The sequence below is a fragment of the Yarrowia lipolytica genome, chromosome 1F (assembly GCF_001761485.1).
Source record: "Yarrowia lipolytica chromosome 1F, complete sequence".
In the NCBI taxonomy this organism is placed as follows: domain Eukaryota; kingdom Fungi; phylum Ascomycota; class Dipodascomycetes; order Dipodascales; genus Yarrowia; species Yarrowia lipolytica.
The window spans coordinates 2,854,750-2,880,996 of record NC_090775.1 but is presented as its reverse complement, the minus strand read 5'-3'; the positions used below and the strand labels follow the sequence as shown (position 1 = coordinate 2,880,996).

The window sequence follows — 26,247 nt, the reverse complement described above, 5'->3', positions numbered from 1 at the left end:
CACACATTGGAACATGCATACATAATAGCTCAGCATACAATACCGCGGTGTCGAAAACCACCAATAAACCCATCAATCAATTGCCATAATCCATGAAGGCTACAAATTAAGAACCCAAACACATATCCATCAACTCCCTAGCCTTATAATCGCTATAATCCCTGCGCAACACAGCCACTGGTACGTTTCAACACTCCCAACACGTGACCTAACCCTATTCCCGCGGCATAGTTAACAGCACAGCAGATATACCAACACCAACCAAAATCACCATCAAACCAATGTCGTTGGAAAAACGGATCCGAAGCGTGTTCCAGGCGCCCAAAAAGGGCGAGACGTACGAGCTGCGGTCCGGACTCGTGTCGCAGTACGCGTCCGAGCGAAAGGAGGCTATTCAACGCACGATCCAGGCCATGACCCTGGGCAAGGATGTTTCTGCTCTGTTTCCGGACATTATGAAAAATCTCGCCACCCACGACATTGAGCAGAAGAAACTCGTCTATCTGTATCTAATGAACTACGCCAAGTCGCACCCCGAGCTGTGCATTCTTGCCGTCAACACCTTTGTGGGAGACTCCGGCGACCCCAATCCGCTGGTTCGAGCCCTCGCCATCCGAACAATGGGCTGTATTCGAGTTGACAAGATGGTCGACTACATGGATGGACCTCTGCGAAAGACTTTGGGCGACGACAATCCCTACGTGCGAAAAACTGCCGCCATCTGTGTCGCCAAGTTGTTTGATTTGGCTCCCGAAACCTGTGTGGAGGAGGGCTTCCTGCAGACGCTGCAAGGACTCATGAGTGACTCCAACCCCATGGTAGTGGCCAACGCCGTCAGCGCCCTGGCTGAGATTCAGGACAGAGACCCCTCGACAAACTGCTTTGTTATTAATTCGCACATTCTCGGCAAGTTGCTCAGTGCTCTCAACGAATGCACCGAATGGGGTCGAGTCACCCTGCTGACCTCCCTGGCCGACTATACTGCCGATGGCGACGAGGGCACCCACATTGTCGACCGTGTGGTACCCCAATTCCAGCATGCCAACCCGTCTGTCGTTCTGGCAGCCGTCAAGTGTGTGCTGGCACACCTGCACACACAAACGGAGGAGAACCGGGAGATTCTGCTACGAAAGATTTCTCCCCCTCTGGTTTCGCTCGTAGGCTCGTCGTCACCCCCAGAGGTGCAGTACGTATCTCTGCGAAACATTCGACTGATTCTGCAAAAGTACCCACAGCTGCTGTCACGAGACCTCCGAGTCTTCTTTGTCAAGTACAATGACCCCGCCTACCTCAAGATGGAGAAGCTCGAGATTCTCGTGCGAGTGGCCAACGACAACAATGCCAGTCAACTGCTTGCAGAGCTCAAGGAGTACGCTCTTGAAGTTGATATCGACTTTGTGCGACGAGCCGTGAGAGCCATTGGCCAGCTGGCTATCAAGATCCCCTCGTCGGCTGAAAAATGCGTGTCGCTGCTACTTGAGCTATTGGACACCAAGATCAACTACATTCTGCAGGAGGTGGTCATTGTCTTCAGGGACATTCTGCGACGATACCTGCCTGGTGGAGTGGCTGATAAGGCCATCTCCAACCAGGTGTTCGCACCCGTGATCCCCTTGCTGTGCGAAAACATGGACGAGATTGATGAACCTGAAGCCAAGGCCGCCATCATCTGGATTCTGGGCGAATACGTCGACCAGGTCCCCAACGTGGCTGAGATTCTGGGCTCTATAACCCCCCAGTTTCTGGAGGAGTCCACACCCGTGCAGCTGCAGCTTCTCACAGCTGTGGTCAAGCTGTACGTAAAGAAACCCGACCAGGGTCAGCGGCTGATCCAGGAAACCCTCAACACTGCTACCTCGTCCTCGGACAATGCTGACATTCGAGACCGAGCCTACATTTACTGGCGTCTTCTGTCGTCAGACACTGCCTTCGCCCAGAGTGTGGTTGGAGCCGATAAGCCCCCCATTGCTTCTATTATCCCTGAGGTTCAGCCTGCTCTCCTAGACGAGCTTCTGAGCGAGCTGGGCACTCTCGCATCGGTCTACCACAGACCTGCCTCTACTTTCATGGGTAAGGGCAAGTTTGGCGCTGATGCTGTACAGAAGCGAGCCATCGAGGAGCAGCGAGCGCTTGCTCAAGACGGTGCCGCCGCGGCTGCTGTTGGAGCTGCTTCCGGAGGTGTCAACATTGAGAACCTGTTGGACATCGATTTTGATGGAGCCGCTCCCGCTTCTGCTGCTGCCAACACCGACAACCTGAACGACCTCGACGGTCTGTTTTCGCACACAGACGGCAACACGGACGCTGCTGCTGCCGCCTCTGGTGCCTCTGGTGCCACTGGAGCTTCTTCCATGAACGACATCATGTCACTGTTTGGAAATTCCAGCAGCATGGGCGGTGGCATGAGCGGAATGGGTGGCATGGGTGGCATGGGTGGTTCTATGGGGTCTCCTGCACCCATGGCTGCCCCTGCCGACCCGTTTGCTTCGTTGTCTGCTGTTAACACCGCAGATGCCTTTGCCTCTCTCAATATTGGCAACGGTTCGGAAAAACCAAAGGAACAGCCTGCTCAGCAACAGCAGCAGCAGGGACAGGGAAAAGCCAATGATGATCTACTTGGCTTGTTTTAGATGGAGGAGTATATAATAATGGCATGAATGAGTATAAATGACAACACCTCAAGTGTAGAATGTATCATGGGGTGCTGTCTAAATGACCGTCTCTAGAGTACATATCATATCGCATAATTCGTTAACTATTAATGTGTGTCCAATATTACTCTCTACTCCCACCAATACATCTTTCCACTGGAATTTCCTCCTGCAATCCAGTTTTGAGTAGGATGGAAAGCCAGAGCAGAAGGAACAGCAGTCATGAGGGCATCACCAAGATGAGCAAGCTGATGACCAGTGCCAGAATAAATGTCAATGTATCGGTTCATGTTGGCGATTGCAAACTTCTGCACGCCGTCCAGAGGCTGTTGTTGCCATCGAGCTTTGAGAATAGTAACCCATCGGCCAGTCTGGCAGTTGTGTTTGATTCGAACGGAAGGTTTCTTGATTTCGGGCAGCTCCTGGTCGCTGATCTCGGGTTCAGCAAGTTTGGAATTTCTGGTTCGTCGGGTCTTCTTCACAGGCTCTGTTCCGTTACCGTCATTCAACATATCCAAGAAGTAGTCACTCTGGTTGAAGATGTTGATGGTGTCGTCATAGCCGTTGCAGACAATCTGGCCAGCCAGGTTCCAGTCGGTAGAAGACACAGACAGTCGGGAGTTGTAGATGGCTTGGAGATGGGGCATCTGGAACTGTGTGTCGATGACTTCTCCCCCAGGAATGGTTCTGGCAGTTTCAGTTGCTCTCAGGTCCCATATTCGCATCGATCTATCCAGCGATCCGGTCGCAAGCAAATGAGTGTTGATGGGGTCCACCGAGAAGCCACCAATTTTCTTTTCTCCGAGAATCAGAGTCTCATATTCAGTTGATTTCGTTCGTAGATCTTTTCGAATCAGGTGACCGCAAAGAGTAGAGGCATAAAGAAGATGAGGTTGGGAGTGATTTGCCACGTCCGAAACACCGACACTGGCGTTCTTCTTGGCCTCCAAGTCCAAAACGTCTCCACTCTTGCCTGTTTTCAGCTCCAGACTTCTCACAGAACCGTCATAGGAAGCGGAATACAAAATATCGTTGGAATTTTGATCGAAACAAAGAGCAGGAATGGTAGCGTGGTGCAATTGCAACTGTAGGGGCTCGTTATCGGAATCAACATCCCAAATACCCAACACTCCAATCTTGTCTCCGGCCAAAACAATCCGTTTATCTGTACCAGGATGCACAGCAGTGATGTAGATTCGCTCTTTAGTTACTTTGGACATTTTTCCGAGCTGCAGACCGCTCAAGTTGTCTCTGCTCTGCTTGATGTCAATGTCCTTAGTATCCTCTTCTTCCTTCTTGACAATCTCATCAAAGAAATCTCCCTGACTGACCCTCGATCCGTCTCCAAACAGCTGGCCCAGCGACGCACTCCACTCCTTTTCGTCGAGTCCAGTCTTAGTTAGCATCTCCTTGAGACTCAGATCTCCAGACAGTCGCTCCTTCTTGACTCCTCCATTGAGCTGTTGCATCAGTCGCTTGAGCTCACCGCTGCCTCCCAGGTCCTCCTGCTTCAGTGCGTTTGCCTCGGGATCCAGACCCTGCAGCCGACGCGATTTTCGTCGAGTTCTGGGCGCGGAATCGTCAGATCCATCGTCAGGCGACTCAAGTCGAGCTGAGTTTCGTTTCCTACTCTTCTTCGGCGCAACCTCAGGGTCCACGCTCTCCTTTTTGGCCTCTGTGGGAAGATTCAGAGCCGCCAACAGTGCTTTGTTTCGCTCAATGTTGGCCAGACGAATCTGCTCCAGTTCACTCATTATCGTAATTTTGTCTCTTGGATGTCTAGCTGGTCGCGTCACTGTCGAAAATACTAAATGGCGGTGGTTAGACGCGTATGCATATCCGATGTCCCAAAGTGGACGTTCTTATAAGAGCGGACGGGTGGTGGTACATAGTCGGTGTAGGTCGTGTGAAGACGTTAAAGGTACCAGAACAGTCATATATAGTCTTTGATTTGATTAATATGTTGATATCCTGCTCACTTCCACTACAGCCGCCAAAAAAACACTGCTGTAACGGTCTTGTGACTCCTTCATCACTGTCCAAATCGGGAAACAATAATAACTTAGTTTGGTCAGAAAAGGGATTGCTATGATGGATCAACATTAGACGAGAGAAGCACAAGTATGATGGCTAAAAGTGCATGGACACACGACCTTCAAATCGCCCCCATATGCTTGGTTTAGAAGTGACTGCTAAACTTGTCCACTTCCTGATCTCATCCGAACTACGTCGTAGTTGGTTGTACCCCTCTCCTACACACTCTGAAATACCAAATAATGCTCTATACTATAACCTATTACATATCATGTGTACTTTCCGTTTTGCACTCCTACATGTCCACGTCCTCGTCATCCTCTCCTGGGGTCCACAGACCGCCGAGATCAAACTCCTTGGCCCACTCCTGGACCACAGTCTTGGTGTCCTGCTGCTTGGCGGGAGCCTTGAGGGACTTGGATGACGAGATACCAGGTCGGTTCTCCTCGTCGGCAAGGGCCTCAGTGTACTCGGGAGCCTGGGTCCATCCGAGAATTCGCCCGTCTCTCCAGTCGTTGATGATGTTCTTGGAGGCAGCCTCGAGGTTGGGGATTCCTCCCTTGCCGAGTCGGCCAGTCTTTCGAGCCACGTGAATTAGCACGTTTGTGGTGAAGTCCTTGAAGTTGGCGTGCGACAGAGGGGGGATAGAGTAGTGCTCCATGAACTGCTGCAACAGAGACTCGTCGTTGGTGAGTCGCTTGAGCAGCAGTTGGACAGCGGGAACCTGGTCGACCATCTGCTTAGCAGGAATTGCGTTCAAGAGCACGAGACGGGCCTGCTCCTGCACCTTGTTGGCCTTCTCGGAGGGGAAAACGATACCCGGAGAGTCGAGAATCTTGAGCTTGTTGTCGATCTTGACCTCTCGAAGAGCGGTGGTGACACCGGCTTGGGCTCCGACGGGACAGGCTCGTCCTCCTCCATGGATCTTGGTGAGAGCGTTGATGATGGATGACTTTCCAACGTTAGGGTAGCCAATGACTCCGACAATGACAGACCGCTTAAGCTGCGAGTCCTTAGCGTACTTTTTGAGGGCGTCCAGCAGAGCGGTGGAGGTGGACTGCTGGGTCACGTTTTTGTTGCAGAGCTGTCGGCCGGTCACGGGACCGGAGTTGGCAGCTCGCAGGGGCAAAGTGGGGAAGGTGAGTCGCAGAGTGTTGACCCAGTTCTGCAGGTTCTCGGCAGGGATCAGATCAACCTTGTTAAGAATGAAAATAAGTCGCTTGTCGGGATTGGACAGAATGGCAGATTCGACAGCTCGAGACCGGGTTCCCTCGGGATCTCGAGAGTCCAGAACGTAGAGAATGACATCAGCCTGGTCCACAACGGTCTTGAAGATCTTGTCGAAGGCCTTTCGCGAAGACTCGTTAAACACATCATCACCAGGGTTGACCTTGACATCCAGCTCCGTAACCTCGCTCTCCATCTCTTCGTCCTCGTCATCACTGCCATCGTACTCCTCGGCAGCAGCCCGTGCACTGGCCAACAGAGCAGCCATGGGGTTGTCCTCAAATTCCTCCTCATCAGGCACGTCCTCGCCTCGAGACCGGGCCTCAGCTCGGGCCTGTCGAGCTTCCTCCTTCTTTCGCTCCTTCTCGGCCACCTCGGCCTGTTTCTGTGCGTCCAGCTGCTGCAAAAGCTGCTCCTTGTAGGGGAAGGAGTTGGGGATACCGAGATCCTTCTTGTTTTTGGACTTCCAGGTCACGTCCTTCTTGGCGAGCTTTCGCTGTTTTCGACCATGGGCGGCAGCCTTCTTCTTGATACCCTCTCTCAGTCGAGTAGAGGTTCGCTTGGATGTGGGGGCCTTTGGTTTGGGCATTGTGTACTGTGTGTGGAGTGGTTCTCAAATGCACGCTGAATATATTTTCAAAAAAAATTCAAACTTCAAAACCTTATCGTCCAAGGTGCAGTGTTGTGGGAGGCAACTTGTGAGTGGCAAGATAGGCTTGGGGTGTAAACATAAGGAAAGAGGTTTGCTTAAATAGTGGAACTGGTTTATTGGCTTATTTGAAAGCGATTGTCAATTTCACTTTTCTCCCAGTATATCTACATCTTCGGTAAGATAGGGTGTTACGCGAGCTCTAACCTCCATGCTGTCTATTGGGTGGAATTATAGTTACGTTGTTGTTACATCTTTAGTTGAACAATATACCTGCATCTCTCTAATACATACTGTAGTGTCTCTCCCACCGGCCTAACACACAGTTCATCATTGACGGGAGGTGCCCGACATTCCTGTCTACATGCCACTTCAAAGTTTTCCACGACGGTGCGACACTCAGCTCGGTAGACGAGATTGTAGAACCCCCGAACAGTCCCCCGAACCCCCCTAGGGTGACCACTCTCCATGAGGTGGACACAATGCTCCGACCGGGGCAGAACCAGTAAGCATGTCTTTCACCTCTACTACCACCCCTTCTAAAGCCCCATGTAAGAGCACCCAGGCCAAAATGAAATCTCCGAATGTTAAAGTCATCACGGCTAACATCGGCGGTTTTAAGATGGCGGAAGCGCTTAACCGATTACCCGACACCATTGTAAACATTATTCGAACTACTCACTACCCCGATCTCGTCCTTCTTCAAGAGACGAACTGGGTGGACTCCTCCCTACAAACCGCTCAACAAATCATTTCAAACTCGCCCTACCCGGGGGGCAGACACTACACCCTCCTCGGCTCCACAGCTGGTGTTTCTAATAGAAGCGTCGGCGTGGGGCTAGTCTATTCCGACAACGTCACCATCACAAACTTTACAACAGTTTTTGAATACTTCCCAGCCCTAGACAACAGACTGTGTTTGGCCGACGTGCACATCAAAGGCACCGACAGACACCTATCGCTGATCAACGTATACGCACCAAACGAGCAGGGAGCCTCCCCCTTCACTAACCGGCAGTTCTACCAGTCACTAGACGACTATCTACGCCTCCATCCCTGCCAATACCCCCTGATAGCGGCAGGCGATTGGAACGCGGTCGCCTCCAACGACGGCAGGATTGGCGAAAAAGTGACGACTCACCTTAAGGACTTCTTAGCTAACTGGGACTTACTAGACACCTACACTCTAATCAGCAAACACAGAAAAGGCCTCTACACTCACACCAACAACAGCCGCGGAGCTGGCAGGCGCCTGGATCAGCTGCACATCTCTTCGACACTCTCACAGTGGATCAAATCCACACAACTGGTAACCAACAAGCAGGGTCACAACATCACGAAGTCCTCTCACCACGCGGTCCAATTCGTCTTTAACTTTGGCAACCTCACCCAGCGACAAGACAGAGGCCCAGGCACCTGGAGGATGCCCTGGTGGGTTTTTGATACAGAGTACATTGCTTGGCTCAAGTTCCACGTCAAATCCATTCTGAAGCGATATGGTCCTTTGAAGCCCAGCCTGAAGCTGCAATGCCTGAAAGAAAACATTAAGGTCACCATCCAACAGGAAGCCAAAAACCGCGCACTTCGAGATTCCAACCACCCAGACAACAGACGCCGCGAGGCCCTCATGGCAACAGCCTCAGACTGGCAAGCCTACCCAGCTAACGAGCCATACCCGATGCTCCATGCTCGGGTCGAACAATCCAAGCAACAGATGGAGATCCACTCCCTACGGAACCACCAAGGCCGAGTGAAGACCGACACCTCCTCTCTCTGCGACATCTCAGCTCGATACTTTGACAACATCTTCGACAGAGCTGCCGATATCAACGACACCGACGACAGCGCCTTTTTAGACCTCTTCCCCGAAGAAACCCGGAGGGTGAATACAGCTAACCCAAGCCTGGACTCGTCTTTTACCAAGGAGGAGATCTTCGATACCATCAAGGCGTCTACGCACAACAGCGCGCCAGGGCCAGACGGCATCCCGTACAGGTTCTACCGCGACTGCTGGGATGAGCTGGGGGACTTGATGACGGACGTCTACAACGAAGCTGGAGCCGACTCGCCCATCAGCACCGAACGCAACACCGCTATCATCAAACTACTGTACAAGTCGGGAGATCAGGCCGACATCTCCAACTACAGGCCTATTTCTTTGATCAACACAGAGGTGAAGATCTACACACAGCTCATTAACAAAGCCATCCAGAACATTCTTCCGGACAGCATTCACGGCGCCCAAAACGGTTTCGTACCGGGTCGACACATCACTAACAATCTCGACACCATGGATCATTTTTGCAACGCCTACTCCCAGCTGAACATGGGTTGGGTCGTAGGATCACTGGACTTCCGGAAAGCCTACGACACTATCAGCCAGAGTTGGGTGATAAAGACGCTTCGAAATGTGGGTGTCTCGGAACTGATGATCAACCGTATCCTAGCTGTACAACAGAACGCAGTAACGAGAATCAACATCAGAGGTGTCCTATCTCGCCCAGTCCGCATCAAGATCGGAGTGAGACAAGGATGCCCTCTCTCTCCAACCCTCTTCATCATCGCAGTAGACGCACTTGTGCGTCGTCTGGACCGAGAGATGTTTGGACTGGCCCCAGGCCTGCCACTATCCCACCACCACACCACTGGGCACAGGCCGCCACAACCCCCTACTCACCCGGAGGCAGTGGCAGCTGGACACATGAAGGTGTCGGCTTTCGCGGACGACATAGCGGTGTTCCTCAACAACATCCAGGACGTGGCCACGGTTGGTAGAGTGCTCTGCCTCTTCCAACGGGTCTCAGGCCTCACACTAAACCCGTCAAAGACGGTGCTTCAGAAGATCGGCCCCCCCGATTGTTTTGTTCCACTAACCTTTATTGACGCAGAATGGCAGCGAACAATTGACGCCACCTGGCCAACCGACAACAACACACGACAGGCCCCGACGCTCCGGACATCTGACAACATTTTCCGGTACCTCGGAGTACACTTCGGAAATCGCGAAAGGTTGGACACGCACTACGCTCAGATCAAGGAGGACCTCAAGGAGTCGCTGCGACGCCTTTCACTATGGGGTCTCCCCTATTACAGCAAGGCGTGGATGATCAACATCTACTTCTTCTCGAAACTGAATTTCCTTGGACCCTACGTCAGCCAGATCGACAACACCTTCATCCGAGAGCTGAACGAACTAGCGTGCGACAAGATCAACAAATTATCACCCGACAAAACACGCAAAACCTTCAGCAATGGTTTCATCCAAACTCCGGTAGGCAGAGGAGGACTGAACCTGCGGGACATGGGACGTTTCATGGTGTGCCTGAAGGCCGCTCGGGCTTACAGGTTCTTCCATGGCTCATCGCCGGCCCTTTGGGACTGCACCTTCCAGTTCTACAGCAGAACTCACAGTCTCACACAGGAAAAGCCACACCAGCGCGTCGACTGCCGCTTTCCGACAGGCCAAGCTTGGGGCTACGCAGCCTCCCCCACCATGCGAGACGCAATCAGAGCTTCTTTCGAGCTCAACAAGCCCCTCACCGCGGAACATGCCAACCCTCGAGAAGATCACGAGCCCTCTACAACAGACACAGTTAATCACAGAATCTGGGAACGAAACCAGGTGAACGTGAGAGCAGCAGAATCTTTCCGGGAAGCACACGTCGACATCGCAGCCGCGAGACGATACCATCCGGTCAGAATGGTGTCCACAGCGGAAATCGACCACCTCCGGTGGAGCATGGGACCACTTACTCTAGAGAACTTCATGTTTCACAAGACCTCGTCTCCCGACTTGCCAAACTTCCCACACACACTTGCACGACCGAAGAAGTGGACTCAACGAAGCGACTACGGGGGCATCTCTGACGACATGGTCTGGCAGGAGGTAATGCATGACCTTCGAAAACACTACATCGCCGACGCCAACAAAGCACAAGTTCTTCACCTCATGCGGATATCTCGACTTCCGCTCGTGAAATGGAGATACCCTGACGACCACGTTTTCACCAAGAAGAATCCAGGATGCGGGCTCTGTGATAAGGCCATCATTCAGGATCTGCACGAGCATATCTTCTGCAAGTGCGAAGTTCTTCTTTCCATGTTGACCAGGATGAAGATTCCGTCAGTGGACTCTCTAAAGGACTGGATCTTTACCGAGTCGAAATGTGGAGTACTCCCCTCTTTCCCAGGGCATGTGAACAGTGACGCCCCCCGGAAACATCAACAAGTCAAGACACGCAAATATCTGCGGGAATTGGCTTATGGGATCTGGAAGATGGAGAGATCCCTCCGGTACTCAGGGGACGACGCCACCCTGGGACATGTCCAACAGGGTTTGCTTCAATTCCTGAAGGAAGCCCAGATGTGTTTCTACGATGGACAACCGCCAGCACTTCACGATGAGCGAGAGTAGACACAGTAGCAAGCGTAAAAGGCGGCCGAGGCCACCGAGAGAACAGCGTAGCAGGGCGCGTAGTCACCACAGGGGACGCAGAACCAAACCAATGACGAAGAAGAACCACAAGGAGAAGTTTTCAAAGGCAATGCAAATGAAGAGGGCAATGGAAGGATTGAGATTAGAGAACTGGAGACTGGAGTGGCGTTTTCCCGATGAACGAACAAACACGCGAAGCTATGTGGACCAACATACAACACGGACTGAACCAGGTTTTTTTATGATTTTTTTACTGGAAATAGGTACGTGCCAAGTTGGACCATGACACTAAACGTGTTTAATTAGTAATATTCGTGTAAGCGTACATTCATTTCAAAGGTTATTCTTTCACGGCAAAGTTATAATTAAATGAATGTATATGCAGAAAAAAAAAAAAAAAAACAGTGTCTGCATTGGAAGGCGTATCTGAGTTGCAACTGTTAAGAGCAGACATACAGAATCGAGGAGAAACATAATTGACACCATCAACCCACCCAGTGAGCTCTATGGCGTACAAAGTCGGGAAGATGGCGTACTTGGTCATGACGTAGAACGCGCCCACTCGACAGAAGTTCCAGGTTTTTCCGTTCCAGTTGTTCTGGCTTCGGAACTTACAGCCGTTGTAGGTGTAGTAGAACGAGCCCTGGAGCACCCCGTCATTCCAAATGTGCGATAGGTAGTCCGTGCAAATACCGAGACACACCTGGTGGTTGGGGTCTGCGTGGACAGTGTAGAAGTTACTATAGTAGTTAGTCTGGACGTCGGAAAGACCACAGTTTCCGGGACTCCACATACTGCACTCTCCACGTTTTTGAAGAGAATACGGGTTCTGGATCTCGTACTTCTTGATGCTCTTTAGCTCCACTTCAGGAACAATCGCAAAGGCAGACGCCACATTGACAGGATGCTCATCGGTATCGAAGCTCAGTTTGGTTCTCAGGTACCCAGCGAAGTCACCAATGTCAAGTTTCTTTTTGAGAGACTCGGCGAGAATGGCTTCGGGCTGACCGGCTGCTGCTCGAATGAAAATACTCATTTCGGACTCCGCAGCAGTGACCGACTCTTCACAGGGCTGCACTGCAAGCAGAACCTGATCGTTCTCAGCCTGGTAGTCAACGCACAGACTTGCTGTAGCAGTAGCCGCCAGGAGGGCCACGGGGAAGAATTTCATGGCGATCAATGATTTACTTTTGATGTCATTTCGGTCCTGGTACCTGTGCCCATCTTTATATACATATTGCGTTAGTGTGCTTCTTGGCTCAGGATCTTGACTGAAACTTGGGGACAATGTGTACAAGTAGGTATGGCGGTGATGTATGAATGAATTCTGGGTGGACATCTCAATCCTACATATATTGACCACTTCTATTGTGTTCCTCGAAATCCACCTTATGGACTCGTTTCATCTCCTCTTCATCTCCACCCTGACCGAAAAGGGGTCGGCACTAAATAACAACAGGCTGCCAAGATCTCGATGGTTTCAAACGAGGTCGGATATGGTGGGCTAATTGAAGATAGCGGCCAAAATCCTCATGAGGTCGTACTTGGAAAGACTGAGTGATTTAACAAGTGTCATATATGCTCTGTTGACCGGAGATGTATTAAGTCCTCGAATTACAAGTACTGTATGTACTGTATGTACTGTATGTACTATACAGGTAGCATGTAGAAGGACCTTCCAGTGTGGAGTTTGAATAGCCGGATTGGGACAGGCAAACCGACGGTTATGGGACGGCTTGACGTTCACTAAACAAGATCTTTGTTGGTTCTGTCACTTTGGCTTTACAGGGGGTTTATCTACATATAAGAGGGTGGAGAAAGCCATCGTGGGGTGACCAAATGGGGATTAATTGATGACCGTCGATATAATCACGCAGTACATTCTTATATCAACAGACTGTCGACAAGTATCAACGTCGGACGTTTCTAAGCAGGATACGGCGTTAAATATATGTATGCCACCTAGAGGAGAGACACAACAACCTCACCTTGAGTACAGACTCTTTGATGTCAATCATGTACCAGGCTGGTATCAATGCACGTAGTCGACTCGTTATCCATCTTCCGACCCTTGGGCCGGATGGCCAAAAACACTTTGAAAAGACGGACCAGCTCGTCCTTCTCTAGCCCCTTAAGTTCGTCGTTGACTTGGTCAGATCAGGCACGATATTCCAGCTTCCCGCCAGCATCTCCATTTTCTCGGTCTCCTGGGGCTTCTTCCACAGAAACACGGCTTGAGAAATCTTCATAAGTCAATTACATGTCTATAGGTCAGATTTGTAAAACAATCAATACATTTACTATAATAGTTAGGGGGCGGTGACATAATCTAGTCACCTGTATATACGATAGATCATCGTGCGAAAGCTGCCTGGATCTCAGCCTTGGTGATATCATTCTGAGCACTGCTTTCAGAGAAGTACTTGTTCATGATGTTGGTCAGTCGGTTGAAGACAGAAATAGTCTCGGCCTGAAGAGCATTCCACACCTTGGCAAGCAGCTCGTCGTTGTAAACAGGCACGTTCCCGACAGTGGCCAGATCATCGTCTGGAGATGCCCCAAAATGCTTCTCCACTCGCTTCCGCAGAATATCAATGACCTTTCGCAGATCTTTCTGGGGACAGGACGAAATAGCAGCCTTGAGAGCCTTTTTGTTGTAAGAGTGCTTCTGGTTGGGGGTGGCTGATGGATCCTTCTTGAGAAGCGCCTCCACACCCTGCACATAGTCAATGATTTTACCGAACGGTCGTCGGAGAACGTTATCAGAGTACTCGGACAGGTGAGTTCGGTATTGTGAAACAGCTGTGTCTCTGTGTCCAATCAGCACATGGCTGTGGCTGATAATGTTCTCGTGAAGAGAGTCCATCAGACAGTTCATGTTCTCAACCATGAGAATGTGGTAGTTGAGAATCTCCTTGTCCTCGTGCTCATCACCCTTGGCACCAGAAGAAGATGCCAGAGATGCTGCCATCTTGATGGCGGTTCCGGTTCCTCCAGAAGAGCTGTTCTTGAGAGACACGTCATCTGCAGCTCGTTGCAGATTGTGCAAAATGGCCTTGCCTAGCTTGTCGTATGAATCGTTGACCAAGGTTCGCACAGCTCCATTCTTCTCGCCTGAAATCTGCTGCTCAACCTTCTCGCAGAACTCTGGGAAGGTGGCCACAAAGCCCAAGACACCAGATCGACGCTTGCAACTCACATGCGTGTTACTGATCATGTCAATCTGTCGAGAAACGAAAGTCTTCCAGATGTTCACAGACTTGTCATAGATCTTGTGCACCAGAGTCAGCAGGAAAGCCTGGTTGGTACTCTCCATGGGCTCGATATGAGCATCAAGCACGGCGAAAAGAGTCGGACACTCCAGAGGTCGACTCTCCATGACGTTCTCAAAGTAGGTCAAACACTCGTGAGAGAAAGGGGCGAAGATGCCTGAAAGAACAGTGGAAAAAGCTCGAGTCTGAGCTCGATCAGGATCGACACCTCGCTTCTTCACGTGTCGAGCAAACGCGAGCCGTTGTCCAGCAGGATACTGCTTAATATAAGTACCGTAGTTGGCTGCACCGAACGACGTCATATGGAACAGCTGGATTAGAATCTCCTGCTCGGAGTTCAGAGCAGTCTGGAGAGCTTCCACTATACCAGAGAAGGAGTTCTGTAACTTGTCGTTCTTGCTGAGACTGAGAGAGACGTCTCGTTTTCGCTGGCCGACATTCTGGTGGCTATGGCTTCGTTTCATGGTTAGCTGTCGCACAGCAGACACCTTGTGCTCAGTGGGTTCGTGCTCCCGACCAGGGGAAAACATGCTTTGTTGGTCAGTCTTGTCAGACGCCTTGAACTGCTGCTTCCATTTGGCGAAGAAGGCGGTAGAGGCAGCCTCGTAGTAGTCACGAGCAGATCGCTCGTACTGCTTGAGAATAGCAGAGTAAGCTGTCTGATCAACGTCTCGAATAAACAGGATGATACCCGCAAACTTGTACAGCGAGTTAACGGTGGAAATAAGTCCAGGAATGGTGGGCGAGGCAGAGGCAGCGCTCAGCTGAGTGCTGGAGGAGACAACAGCATCTCTCACCTTCTCCTGAAGACTCACCTGGGCTCGAGCAATGAAATCAACAGCAGCCTGCTCGTACAGTGATCTTCGTTCCTGAAGAGCACGCATACCACCAATGAACACCTCCTCATCTCGTGAGTTGGAGCCCATTTTTCGCACAGATGCCAGGGCAGCGAACAGGTCGACCAAGGCAGCCTCGGCATATGCTACATCCTGTGCAGAGTCCAGGCGAACTCGTCGGATGATCTCCATCTCTCGCTGGGGCACAGACATGGTATCCAGAATGGAGTTGAGCTCCTCCCACAGAATCTTCTGATTGGTGGTCTGGACCTGGAGACCGTGTCCTTGAGACTCAATGTAATCAATGTCAGATCCCAGTCCCCCAAGCTCCACAGAGAAGAAGGTGAGAATGGCATCCAGTTCGTCGCACTGAGCAATAGCCTGATCAAGGTCGGTCGTAAGATCGCCAAACTTTGTGTCAAGATCGATGACATGAGAAATGTTGCTCTCCTCAAGCTGAGCAAGCTCCCGGTTGATGTCAGCTTCGAGTTCCTTGGCATCCTTGTTGCCGCTCCAATTGAGCTCAATCAGGGTGTCCTCGATCAAGGTAGAGTCGGCTTGAGAAGTGCCAACATAGGTAATGGGAGCCATGTTGCCTCCTGAAGAGAGATCTCGAGAAAGACGACGAGAAGAGCCCAAACTGCCGTTACTTCTGTTACGTCGATGTCCACCTGTACCTGTGCTGTCTCTTCTTGTGCTTCCGACAATAGGAAGGCCCTCAGAGGATGGTTCTGACAAAGACACCTTCTTCTGATGACGTGTAACTTGCTTGTTCTCATCCACGGGCTCCAGATTGCTCTCAAACGACATCTGAGACGTGTTTCGCTGATGACGTTGAACTGCGGGTGGAGGCTTGTCGTCAATGACCACAAATTCTGGCAGTTTGGGCTCCCGAGTAAGCTCCCGAGACCCTCCAGCGGGTTTCTCCTCCACGAAACCAGCTCCTGCAAGTTCCTGAGAGAAGCTTCGGTTGTGAGCAAGGGCCGCAGGCACAACTGGTGCGATGGGTGCAGGATTCGGGGAGTCCATGTCGAAGTCGTCTTCATCCACATTTACCACATCATCGTCAACGGAAATCACCGGAATGGTAGGCTGGCGGTTTTCTAGAGCAGCTGCTGTGGGCGGAGAGGGACTGTCTTCAATAGTGATGACGTCAGAAGACTTGCGACGAGGAGTGACTGCAGAAGCGGCAGAAGAAACATCAGCAACTGAAGACTTTCGTCCGGGTGTAGTAGAAACTGCTGCTGCAACAGCGGCAGAGGCGGGCTGCAGCACGGCAGCGGCCGCTTCTGCCGCCTGACTAACGCTTGACTTTCGCTCTCGTTCCTGTCGCTCCCGTTCCTGTCGCTGCAAATCAAGACGCGCCTTTTCTTGTCGTTCTCGTTCCAGTCGGTCGAGTTCCAGTCGATGCTGATGCTCAGCCTCTGCCTGTCTCTGCTGTTCGATTCGTTGCTGTTCGACACGTTGCTTTTCCGCCAGTCGCTGTTGTTCAGCGAGCCTTTGCTGTTCCTGTCGTTCAGCCTGTCTCTGTTGCTCCAAACGTTGTTCAGCCTCCCGTTCGGCTCGGAGTTCGGCCTGGCGCTGCTGTTCACGTTGTTGCTGTTCACGTCGCTGTTGTTGCTCAGCCTGACGCTGCTGTTCAAGCAGATGGTCGTCGAGCTTTGGAATGGGCTCGGCTGCTGCGGCAACATTGCCCAGCGACTTGCTCTGCGATATACCAGTCTGTTTCATTCCGGGTTCAGGGTCCACCATAGAACGCACATTGTTGGCAGACTGCGATGTGGAGATACCCGATCGCACTGGCGACTGAGGAACAGGTGAATCATTGATGGAAATCACACTGGTTCGACGACCATGGCCAGGAATAGAGTTCCCAGCCGATGAACCTGAACCGATAGAAACGGCTGAGCTGACAGAAGCTGTGGATCGACCTCGGGCATGCTTGTATGGACTGGTGTGGGTCTTACTGGGACTGCCTGCATACGCTGCATTACCAGGACTACCAGCAAATCCAGCACTGCCAGGGGAACCAGAGAAGTTTGCGTTGACGGGGCTGCCAGAATGGCCCATCTTAATGGGCTGACTCTGACCTGGCTGCAGAGGCATAGACTGGCCAGGTAGTAAAGGGGACTGTCCAGGATGCAAAGGGGACTGTCCAGCAAGAGGAGGGGTGCCCATGTTCCCGGGGCTGCCGTGGCTTCCTCCAACCGGACTACCATGTCCTCCTTGCTGTTGTCCACCCTTGAACTTTGGACTCTGGCCCACCATAGGAGATCCAATCGAAGCATCCCATCCAATCATAGTTGGAACAGCACCGTTACGGTACTTTCGGTAGATTCGAATGGCCGAACTCACAAAGACTGTCTTTTCCTTTGGAGAGCCGGTCATCCAATAGTAGGGCTTTCCGAGATGCATGGTGAATCCACTGGGGATCTGCAGGTCGTTCTCCACAGACGTGAGGTCATCCAGATTCCACGTCTTTCCAATCTGGAATGTGCCGTTGGCATTTTCTCGGGCCTTGTGCATTCGGACACGTCCACTCTTTCTCACTGCAATGATAATCACTCGAGGTTTCTTGTTAGCAACGGGGGAGTCCGGAGGAGGTCGAGCTGAAGGGTAATGTGAGTCCTCGGTGACTCGAACGTGGGTAATGTATGACTCCAGCAACTGGCCGGTCTGATCGACCTTGGAGAAACACGACTTGATGAGCCGCTCCTTGTCGGCATCATACTGTTTAGCTAGGGAATTGGGGGGCACTGGGTTAGTAAACGGAAGCGTGAGGCCGTACGTCTCAAGCGGAAGATATCAAGCAATATTGGTTGCTTGCGTAGTCATTCTGAAGCAGATGCCACCTTGGTGGATATGACTCTCTTCGGCGATGTCGATTCAAGATTCTGATATCAATTGCTGACAGGTGATATGGGCTACCCAATCACACAAACGTCAAGCAGTTCTCTCAATCGAGTCCCTTGCGATTGTTGCGCCTCATCCAATGTGTCACAATACTCTCCACGTCCATCTCATCTTGATGATATCAAATTCACTCGTCTTGACAGTCGACTAGTCACATCGCATCGTGACAAAGACCCAGAACAATTCCAGTAGCACATCACCAATCGTATACATAATATCCGGTCGTCCACACGCTTCTCCGATTCCGAAATACTCACTCTTGAATGTAGGTACCCTCCCTGATTGTTAATGGTCTCGAGATTGTTAGTGTATGGAGTTACACGTAGATATGCAATGTCTTATGCACGTATTACCCTAACCCTGGTTAAACCTGAGGGGTTTGCTGGGGGTAATATATGTGATTTTTCGTGTGTTATAAGTATTTTACTGTGTTAATCTGGCCATGTTTTACAGGTTTGATTTATTTTTACAATAAAATTGTGCCTGTGATGTTGTATCCGGTTGTCCTGTGGAGATTAATATATCGGATGAACAATGTTCCATCTCGGAGGTAGAGAAGGCTTAAGCTTATGTAAGTACAGTACAGTAGGCACATACTGTAGTAGTTCTCTCGAGAGCAGGGTCGATTGAGAGTATACAGTAACTATCCAAGAACGCAAGTCAATTTGGCAAACAAACATGGTATCAAAATATTCCTGGAGATCTCCTCTTTCTATGAATTGATATCCAGTTTATTTCAGGATTGTACAAGTTCGGATTCCCATTGCTGTATCCCAGAGTATTGTCACTGAAGAGGACCTACAGGGATCAGTAGTGCAACCAAGGGCTCTTATTGGTGCCCTGTCTTTTCTACAGCGAAATTCGGTCCATTGGATGTCGCGGAATGGGGCATATGTGGTGATGGGTGGGCAGGCATTGAGTTACCTAAGCAACCATTGGAGTTTTGCAGATACCACGGAGTTCTTTGTCGCTATTGTGACTGTCAGTTTCGAGGAATGGACTTGTGTCAATGGTTTCTATACAAGTAGATACTACAAGTAGTATGGACCAGTACGTTTTTACTCTGTTCTACTTCATTATGTGACTTCTAATGACCAGAGCCTGATTTTCTCTGATTACGACGTGTTCCAAGGAGTATAGGAAATCATGGAGTTGACCTTCCAATTCCCTAGGCTTGTCAAAAGAATATCTCTTCATTGTGACCTCGAGTAGCTATTCGATGATCTACAGCGCTGGTGAAGAAGACAGCCAACATCGTTCTGTACAATTTAGGAGATGAAGTACATCCAGTCTATAAGTAGACTGCGAGTGGTAAAGGTTGACAATTGTATCAGTCTACACTTGTACTTGTACTTGCGGTTCAATCCAAAATCATATTCATATCACTTGTTGCTGTCACTGGCCAGCCTTTGTATCATAAAATGAATGTTCTGATATGACAAATTTCAGATTAATGCGGACAGAAACAACACTCCTAGATCTCTATCATCTAATAATTGCACATATCTATTATCACGTGAGCATTAATACAAGCCCGTTGGCGGTTGGACACTCTGACAAAGAACAAAAAAACAGGTGCCGTTGCTAGTGACGAAACCATCATCTGACCAGGGGGTCTTTTGTTTGTTTCTATTGACCTTGTAGGTGATTAGGCAGTCATATCAGGGCAGCCAGAAACAGATAAACGTCAGACAGTTGCAGTTCTGCTTGTCGGTATGGGATATGATTGTTAGAAGGTCCATAAGGCAGACTAGGGCAACTACAGATTCATTATTACCCAATGCCCTTCAATATCTTAGTTTCTTCTTCATAGTCGCTCAATCAGAACAATAATAAACCCCTCTGTCTGCTGTATTGCTACTACAAGTCAAACTTTTGTGCGCACCAAGTTTGCTGATTCACCTTCCCTTTCTAGCGCTCCACCAAAACTTGCGGGAAGAGAATTTTTTCTCGGGCACCTGCTATAGGTACACAAAGGTGGTTTCCTTGCTGTGCTTAAGTCCACTATTTCCCAAATTTTCGGGTCGAACTAATGTATGTGAACATGTCCAGTTGAACACACTGCCCCTCCGTTACTGTATGTACTGTAGCATCTGACCCACTATCAGTTAGAGTGTGTGTTTATACGAGAGAAAACGTGATTCAGATGAGTCTTGCACGTGGTTGATTGACAGCTAAAGATACAATTGGTGGCTGGGACGTTGGAGGCGTACTCTGTTACAACATGTGGTGGAGGCGAGGAGATGGGTGATATCAGGGACTTCGGGGTGTCATGATCATAATGCATAAGTGTCGTGTGACCTTGTGACTCTTGAAAAGTTTCTGCGTCCATGTATTCTTGGACAGGGGGAGACGGAGAGTGTAGAGCTGCTCGTTTCATTGTTTTGTCGAGTACAAGGCTGATACATGTGTCATTCTGGAGGCAAGCACCATTACTGGGTGTTGGTCGAGTGGGTACCGATAGGCCAAGAACACACCATCCTTGTAGAGGATGAATCAGATAGCTTTGGAACAGTGATACTTGACACCAATAGGTCATGATCTTGTAATAATGTCGAATCTAAGACAGCTCATCAGACGATCAATACGCTCGATGATCAGAGCCGTCCTATTGCACGCTATTAGTGTGTAGGTTATGGGGCTACTCTGGCGGAACACGCTATAATCCTTGAATTTATAGGATGAGAAAAAGATTTCAGTCTTGGATAAAGGAAACGATACGGTGAATACGTCTTTGGTTACATGTGCGAGGCGTATGTCGACATGTGCAAGTGTTCGTACAGTCGATTTTTAGATGCCTATCAGCATCGCAGGTGTTTCAGTATAGTATGTAATCATGCAGTACATAATGCGTCGGTTCTTTTTCAGATAAGTATGCCTCGGTTTTTCGATGATCCATGTCTTTATAGTGCTTGGTAATTTTATGCCGACTTATCAACCGGCCGTTACGCCAAGGGGAAAAAAAAAAAACCTGCGATGCTACAGTACACACTATAGCTTGCTTGTCCCTGTCTTGTACTGTAGAGTATTCAGGATGTGTAATACCACGACTCGGATAAGCGGCTCTTCGCTACCCATCCAAACAAAGTTGAGACGTGCACCTTGAGGGTTAGAGGGCTGGATGGTAATAACACCAGTCTACAAGACGTCATGGCCACAATTGAGACGAGTTTTTTAGGGATCAATTCAGTTGGTCCACGTTTCCCTACAGGCAGCTTTCCCCACCTCCATAGCTACGATTTATGCGTGTATCCGCTAGCCCTTGCTGTAGCGCGCGCCTCGATAGGAGTTGGTAGGGTGGAGCTAATGTGACGCTGATGGTTGGCACCACGAATGGTCTATTTGAGGTGTACTAAAAGGCAGTATCGTGATCTATAGGCTGCAAGCTGCTCCGCGCGAGTTTCTCGTCTTCAACAACTGATATACGACCGGGTATCATCAGTACCAGCAGTGCCCTGCCGTCATCCAACACGTCAAGGTTTCCACGCTAGGTTACAGTTCAGATTAACGAGCACCTTGGAGGTTTTCACCTCTCAAAAAAATAAAAAATAGTGCGCTAGCCGTGTAGAGACTGAGTAGAGTTTTGCCAAGAAAGCTGTTGTATGGCTGATGATTGGAGCATCGGATGAAATAGCGTGGAAGTGGGCGAACAAAATACGTAGATTCTATTCTGAAAATATTTTCAACTTTTCGCTTCGCATACCCACTTGCACCCAGTAAGCATAACCACTACGGTTCAAGTTACAACTTAGCTGCAGTGCAGACAAGACAAAGAGAGAGGTGCTTTCTCATCATCTCGGTTCAGAGACCCAGATAAATATCTCTTCATTTCCGGGGCTTGGCACTTGGCATCAACCTCTTCCACTCGACCAGTTCACTCGATCTGAAACATGTCTCCCGAAATCACCGATCAATTGGTCAGACTGCTGACCCGAGATGACGATGCAGACGCTGCCCCCGTTGTCTGCGACTCTGGCAACGAGTACGATGGTCGAATGGGCGCCCGAATCTCATCCATCTTTGTCATTCTCATCTGCGGAACGTTTGGAGCTCTCTTCCCTGTTCTTTGTTCCAAGTACTCGCAAATCAAGGTCCCTCCCGTCTTCTTTTTCTGCGCGAAGTACTTCGGTTCTGGTGTCATCATTGCTACCTCTCTGCTCCATCTTCTACAACCTGCCAACGAAGCTCTTTCCCAAGAGTGTCTTGGTCACTGGAATGACTACCCCTATGCCTTTGGTATCTGTCTCTTCATGGTCTTCTTCATGTTTGCTGTGGAGCTGGTCTGCTTCAACATGTTTGGACACCAGGGCCACAGCCACGGACCCGTAGGACTGGCTTCCTCTAAGGACGTGGAGATTTCAGGTGTTCACGAGCATACCCACGAGGGTCACTCTCACGACGACCACTCTTCCGATGATATCGTCAAGGAGAACGAAAAGCCCAGAGAGCACTCTTCCGTTCCTGTCTCTATGCCCAATCCCATTGCTAACCATGACCCCCTGACACCCAAAGACCACTACGGACACTGCGAAGAGCATACTGACCCCAACGACGTTGATTTGGAGAACGACATGGGTTTGGAGACCTACTCTGCCCAGCTCGTTTCCATTTTTGTGCTCGAATTTGGTATCATTTTCCACTCTGTCTTCATTGGTCTGACTCTTGCTGTCTCCGGAGACGAGTTCAAGGACCTGTACATTGTGCTTGTCTTCCACCAGATGTTTGAGGGTTTCGGTCTGGGAACTCGACTGGCCACTGCCCCTTGGCCCAAGAAAAAGGTGTGGACTCCTTGGATCCTTGGTCTGGCATTTGGCCTCACCACCCCCATTGCGATTGCCATTGGTCTCGGTGTGCGAAAGACCTACCCTCCTGGAGGAAAGACAGCCTCTATCACCAACGGTATCTTTGACTCCGTGTCTTCCGGTATCCTGCTGTATACCGGTCTCGTTGAGCTCATGGCCCACGAGTTTTTGTTCTCGTCCGAGTTCAAGCACGCCAACAACTGGCGAATCTTCTGGGCCTTTGCCTGGATGTGTGCCGGAGCCGGACTCATGGCCCTGCTGGCGAAGTGGGCTTAATCAAGGGGAGGAGTATCGTTGATGATGTGTCGTGTAAACGACATTATTTATTGTCGAAAGACGTCCAAAAGTAATTGATTAATTGTTGTATTGAGTAAGAGTAGCTATTGTTGTGGAGATCGTAATCCGCAGGAAGGCACAAGTAGACTCAGCAGTCCGCGACTTCAGACAACTACAAATAGTTTTGACAAACGAAGGACTTCATCAATCGAGAACATCAGCACATGTTACGGAGGTGAAAAGTATGAGTCTTCACTCGACGACTTCTTTGGTATTCTCAGACTAACCCATCAGATAATGATCACATATCTAAATACCCACTGAACTTCGTGACTGCCGACTCGCGAGGAAATCGTCCCAATAATCCACTCCTCTTTTTGTTAAAGTTCCCGTTTATCACAGTACGTTCCTAAGGGAATATCCCATCTGAAGCGCTACATCGAAACATTTCGCTCATACGCTAAGGAGGCTTAAATCAGCTACAGTATGTACTGCTGTAAACTGAAGCCTTCATTTCACAACTACAGTCTTATTACTCCAAAGGTCTAAGTCGCTCACCTCCATTTAATAGAACAACCGTGCACAGTATATATCACCACCTCTACCACTCACTACCAATTAAATGTCCCCCACCCCGTTTCTTTTTCCACGATGAGCAATTTTCAAATCTTGATTACACTTTGCGCCTTTGCTTATTCCGGCCAAACCATACTTGTGTCGATCTGCCAATCGGGTATCTCTGTCTTCTTTGATTTGCCCGATGTACAGTAAGAGTTTGTAGACCAGAGCCTGTCGAAAGAGCGATCGAAACTGGGTTCACGGTCCATTTTGCACTGAGCCTAAATACTGTACAAGGATGTCAACCCCAAATACCTGGTATAAGTACGACATTGAAATGGAGGTGCAATGCAGCTACACATAGAAAAGGATGAGGATGAGGATGGATCGGCTATACGTTACCCGAGAGGCGAGAGGTGGGATCGAGTCACGTGACCGTATTTCAGTGTACTGTACCAATTTTACTTCTGACGTCCCTTTAAGTGCGGCGGTGGAATCAAGCACAAAAGTACTACTTTACGAGTATAGGCCTCGGCCATCGTTCTCACACAGTTGTTTCATTATTGAATCATCAGTTCATCGTTAATTCATTATCTACTGCGTCATGTGTACTCCAGCAGAACTCATCATTCCCCGGCCTAGATATCCTTCAGAACCCACCGCTTGTCGCTCTTAGGACCCTGTCGCTCAGCATAGTGCTGAATGGTGGCCGTGACCATCTTGCGTGTGTACTGGGGATACTGCTTACAAAGCAGCTCGGTCAACAGCGTCTTGTTATCGTCGGATCCATCTACTCGCTTCAAAAGAGCAGTCAGATCGTCTCCAGCAATGAGCTTCTGAGGCTTGGCAGCAGCCAGAAACTGTTTCGTGGCTGAAGCAACCGCTGGGGAAGGTGACAGAGTTTTGGAGAGGACTGCAAACGGGCTGAGTTCGGTTTTGGTTGTAGTAGATTTAATAGCTGTACCAGAAGCTGATGTCGCACTAGTCATTGTCACGTCACTCTTAGTATCGGTCTTCTGCTCAACTTTTGCAACAGTCCAATAGTCTTTGAATGGGTCAATTGCCCCCTGGACAATCAGTCCTCCAAAAGTCATACCAACCATATCTGAGCAGCCCCAGACAACAACAGGTTCCTGGGCTGTCGTGACCTTTGAAGTCATGGTGCTGGGACTCTTGGCATCATCAGAACACACAAAGTCGGCCATTTCGTCGTCCTCCATCTCCTCGTCTCCACTAATTTCATCATCTTCAATATCTTCTCCTTCATCTTCCCAGTCGGCCTCACTGTCGTACTCGTAGTCCAAACCAGGCACCTGGAAGAGAGGGTTCTGCAACAGATCACGCGAGCAGCTCTTGGAGTACGTGCCCAGGTATGCGGGTCGCTCGTCACCATAGAACTGCAAGTATCGTCTAGGAAGAGCATTGACCAGCGTGTCTAAAGGAGTACCGTTGTAATTATCAGGATTGAGACCCAGAGTGGCAGCGGTCTGGATGTGAGTAATGATGGTTTTGACGGGAACAGGTGGTTCTTCTGCTTCGGCGGTGTTGCTGTCATCAGAAAGGTTGAGACTGTTGAGCCAGTCAACAGGATCCTGATCCATCACTTCACACTCCGTCTTGTCTGCCATACACACGGTATCTTTGATGTGGAAGGGTAGGAAGTCTTTATCAAAGTCCAAACACTTGTCACTGTTAACAGCTTCCTTCTTGGTCTTCTTTTTGGTCTTCTTGTTAAAGAAAGACATGATTCGAGTCTGTTCTTGCTCCTTCTTCTTGAGTTCAGCTTCTTTTTCAAGTCTCTTGGCCTCCTTCTCTTCAGCCAACTTAGCCTTCTCCTCTGCAATCTTGGCTCGCTCAAGCTCCTTCTCTTCGGCAGCCTTCTTTCGTTCCTCTTCTCGTCGTCGTTTCTCCTCCTCTTTCCCTTTCTTCCTCCTCTTTAGCCCCCTCTTCTCCTCCTCCTTCTGTTTCCTCAGTTGTTCCTTCTCCTCCTCTTTCTGCTTTCTCAGTAGCTCTTTCTCTTCTTCCTTCTGTCTTCGAAGCTGCTCTCGCTCTTCCTCTTTCTGCTTCTTGATCTGTTCCTTTTCAAGTCGCATCTTTTCTTTCTCCTCGGCAGAGATCTTTCGACGCTTGGGTGACGGTTCGGGCGTGGTAATCGTGCACAGAGGCTTGTTGTCGGCCATTACAGGCTTGTCACATCCTGCATTCTGCTCACTTGCGCTCATGAGTCGAATTGGAGAGCTGTCCATGGTGTTGTGGAGGAAAGAAGGAGGTTACAAGGCCCAGCCTTCACGACGCGTACCCAAGAGCTTAATTGAAATGATTTGGGAGACGCGTCCAGAAGTGGTAATTAGTTGAACGCGGAAGTCGTGAGCGTGTCACGTTACCAAATATAATTCAATTGCAACTAATAGGTCACGAGATATTTTTCGTCACGTGTCTGTTCAACTATCTCTAATCTCTCACTGACTCTGTGCATCTCTCTTATTCATAGTGTACATGCTGTGCGAGTCGCTAAAAATACTTGTCATAACCTGAACCTATTAATAGTCCCAACTCCGACGCCAACCTGACCTCCACAATTACACACCACAAAC

At 49.8% G+C, this 26,247-nt stretch overlaps 9 protein-coding genes across 9 annotated transcripts; 4 read left to right on the top strand and 5 right to left on the bottom strand.

The window, feature by feature from the left end:
• Positions 1 to 281: 281 nt before the first annotated feature.
• On the top strand, positions 282 to 2,630 carry YALI1_F28807g (uncharacterized protein; the record flags this gene model as incomplete). Its single annotated transcript, XM_505721.3, has 1 exon — positions 282 to 2,630. One exon carries the CDS (start codon positions 282 to 284, stop codon positions 2,628 to 2,630), a length of 2,349 nt encoding a protein of 782 aa, XP_505721.2.
• A 152-nt stretch (positions 2,631 to 2,782) lies between these two features.
• YALI1_F28765g (uncharacterized protein) lies at positions 2,783 to 4,405 on the bottom strand (the record flags this gene model as incomplete). The annotated part of the gene is made up of 1 exon (XM_505720.3): positions 2,783 to 4,405. One exon carries the CDS (start codon positions 4,403 to 4,405, stop codon positions 2,783 to 2,785), a length of 1,623 nt encoding a protein of 540 aa, XP_505720.2.
• A 575-nt stretch (positions 4,406 to 4,980) lies between these two features.
• YALI1_F28744g (uncharacterized protein) lies at positions 4,981 to 6,501 on the bottom strand (the record flags this gene model as incomplete). The annotated part of the gene is made up of 1 exon (XM_505719.3): positions 4,981 to 6,501. One exon carries the CDS (start codon positions 6,499 to 6,501, stop codon positions 4,981 to 4,983), a length of 1,521 nt encoding a protein of 506 aa, XP_505719.1.
• Positions 6,502 to 7,072: 571 nt separating this feature from the next.
• On the top strand, positions 7,073 to 10,975 carry YALI1_F28739t (uncharacterized protein; the record flags this gene model as incomplete). Its single annotated transcript, XM_068283458.1, has 1 exon — positions 7,073 to 10,975. The coding sequence occupies one exon, from the start codon at positions 7,073 to 7,075 to the stop codon at positions 10,973 to 10,975; it is 3,903 nt and encodes a 1,300-aa protein (XP_068139559.1).
• Positions 10,976 to 11,336: 361 nt separating this feature from the next.
• On the bottom strand, positions 11,337 to 12,335 carry YALI1_F28686t (uncharacterized protein; the record flags this gene model as incomplete). The annotated part of the gene is made up of 1 exon (XM_505718.3): positions 11,337 to 12,335. The coding sequence occupies one exon, from the start codon at positions 12,333 to 12,335 to the stop codon at positions 11,337 to 11,339; it is 999 nt and encodes a 332-aa protein (XP_505718.3).
• Positions 12,336 to 13,349: 1,014 nt separating this feature from the next.
• YALI1_F28633g (uncharacterized protein) lies at positions 13,350 to 17,630 on the bottom strand (the record flags this gene model as incomplete). The annotated part of the gene is made up of 1 exon (XM_066094364.2): positions 13,350 to 17,630. One exon carries the CDS (start codon positions 17,628 to 17,630, stop codon positions 13,350 to 13,352), a length of 4,281 nt encoding a protein of 1,426 aa, XP_065950436.2.
• A 2,109-nt stretch (positions 17,631 to 19,739) lies between these two features.
• Positions 19,740 to 20,114, top strand: YALI1_F28611g (uncharacterized protein; the record flags this gene model as incomplete). Its single annotated transcript, XM_068283457.1, has 2 exons — positions 19,740 to 19,815; positions 19,885 to 20,114. The coding sequence occupies 2 exons, from the start codon at positions 19,740 to 19,742 to the stop codon at positions 20,112 to 20,114; spliced, it is 306 nt and encodes a 101-aa protein (XP_068139558.1).
• A 1,793-nt stretch (positions 20,115 to 21,907) lies between these two features.
• Positions 21,908 to 23,095, top strand: YALI1_F28590g (uncharacterized protein; the record flags this gene model as incomplete). Its single annotated transcript, XM_505716.3, has 1 exon — positions 21,908 to 23,095. The coding sequence occupies one exon, from the start codon at positions 21,908 to 21,910 to the stop codon at positions 23,093 to 23,095; it is 1,188 nt and encodes a 395-aa protein (XP_505716.3).
• Positions 23,096 to 24,291: 1,196 nt separating this feature from the next.
• On the bottom strand, positions 24,292 to 25,899 carry YALI1_F28550g (uncharacterized protein; the record flags this gene model as incomplete). Its single annotated transcript, XM_505715.3, has 1 exon — positions 24,292 to 25,899. One exon carries the CDS (start codon positions 25,897 to 25,899, stop codon positions 24,292 to 24,294), a length of 1,608 nt encoding a protein of 535 aa, XP_505715.3.
• Between the last annotated feature and the right edge of the window lie 348 nt (positions 25,900 to 26,247).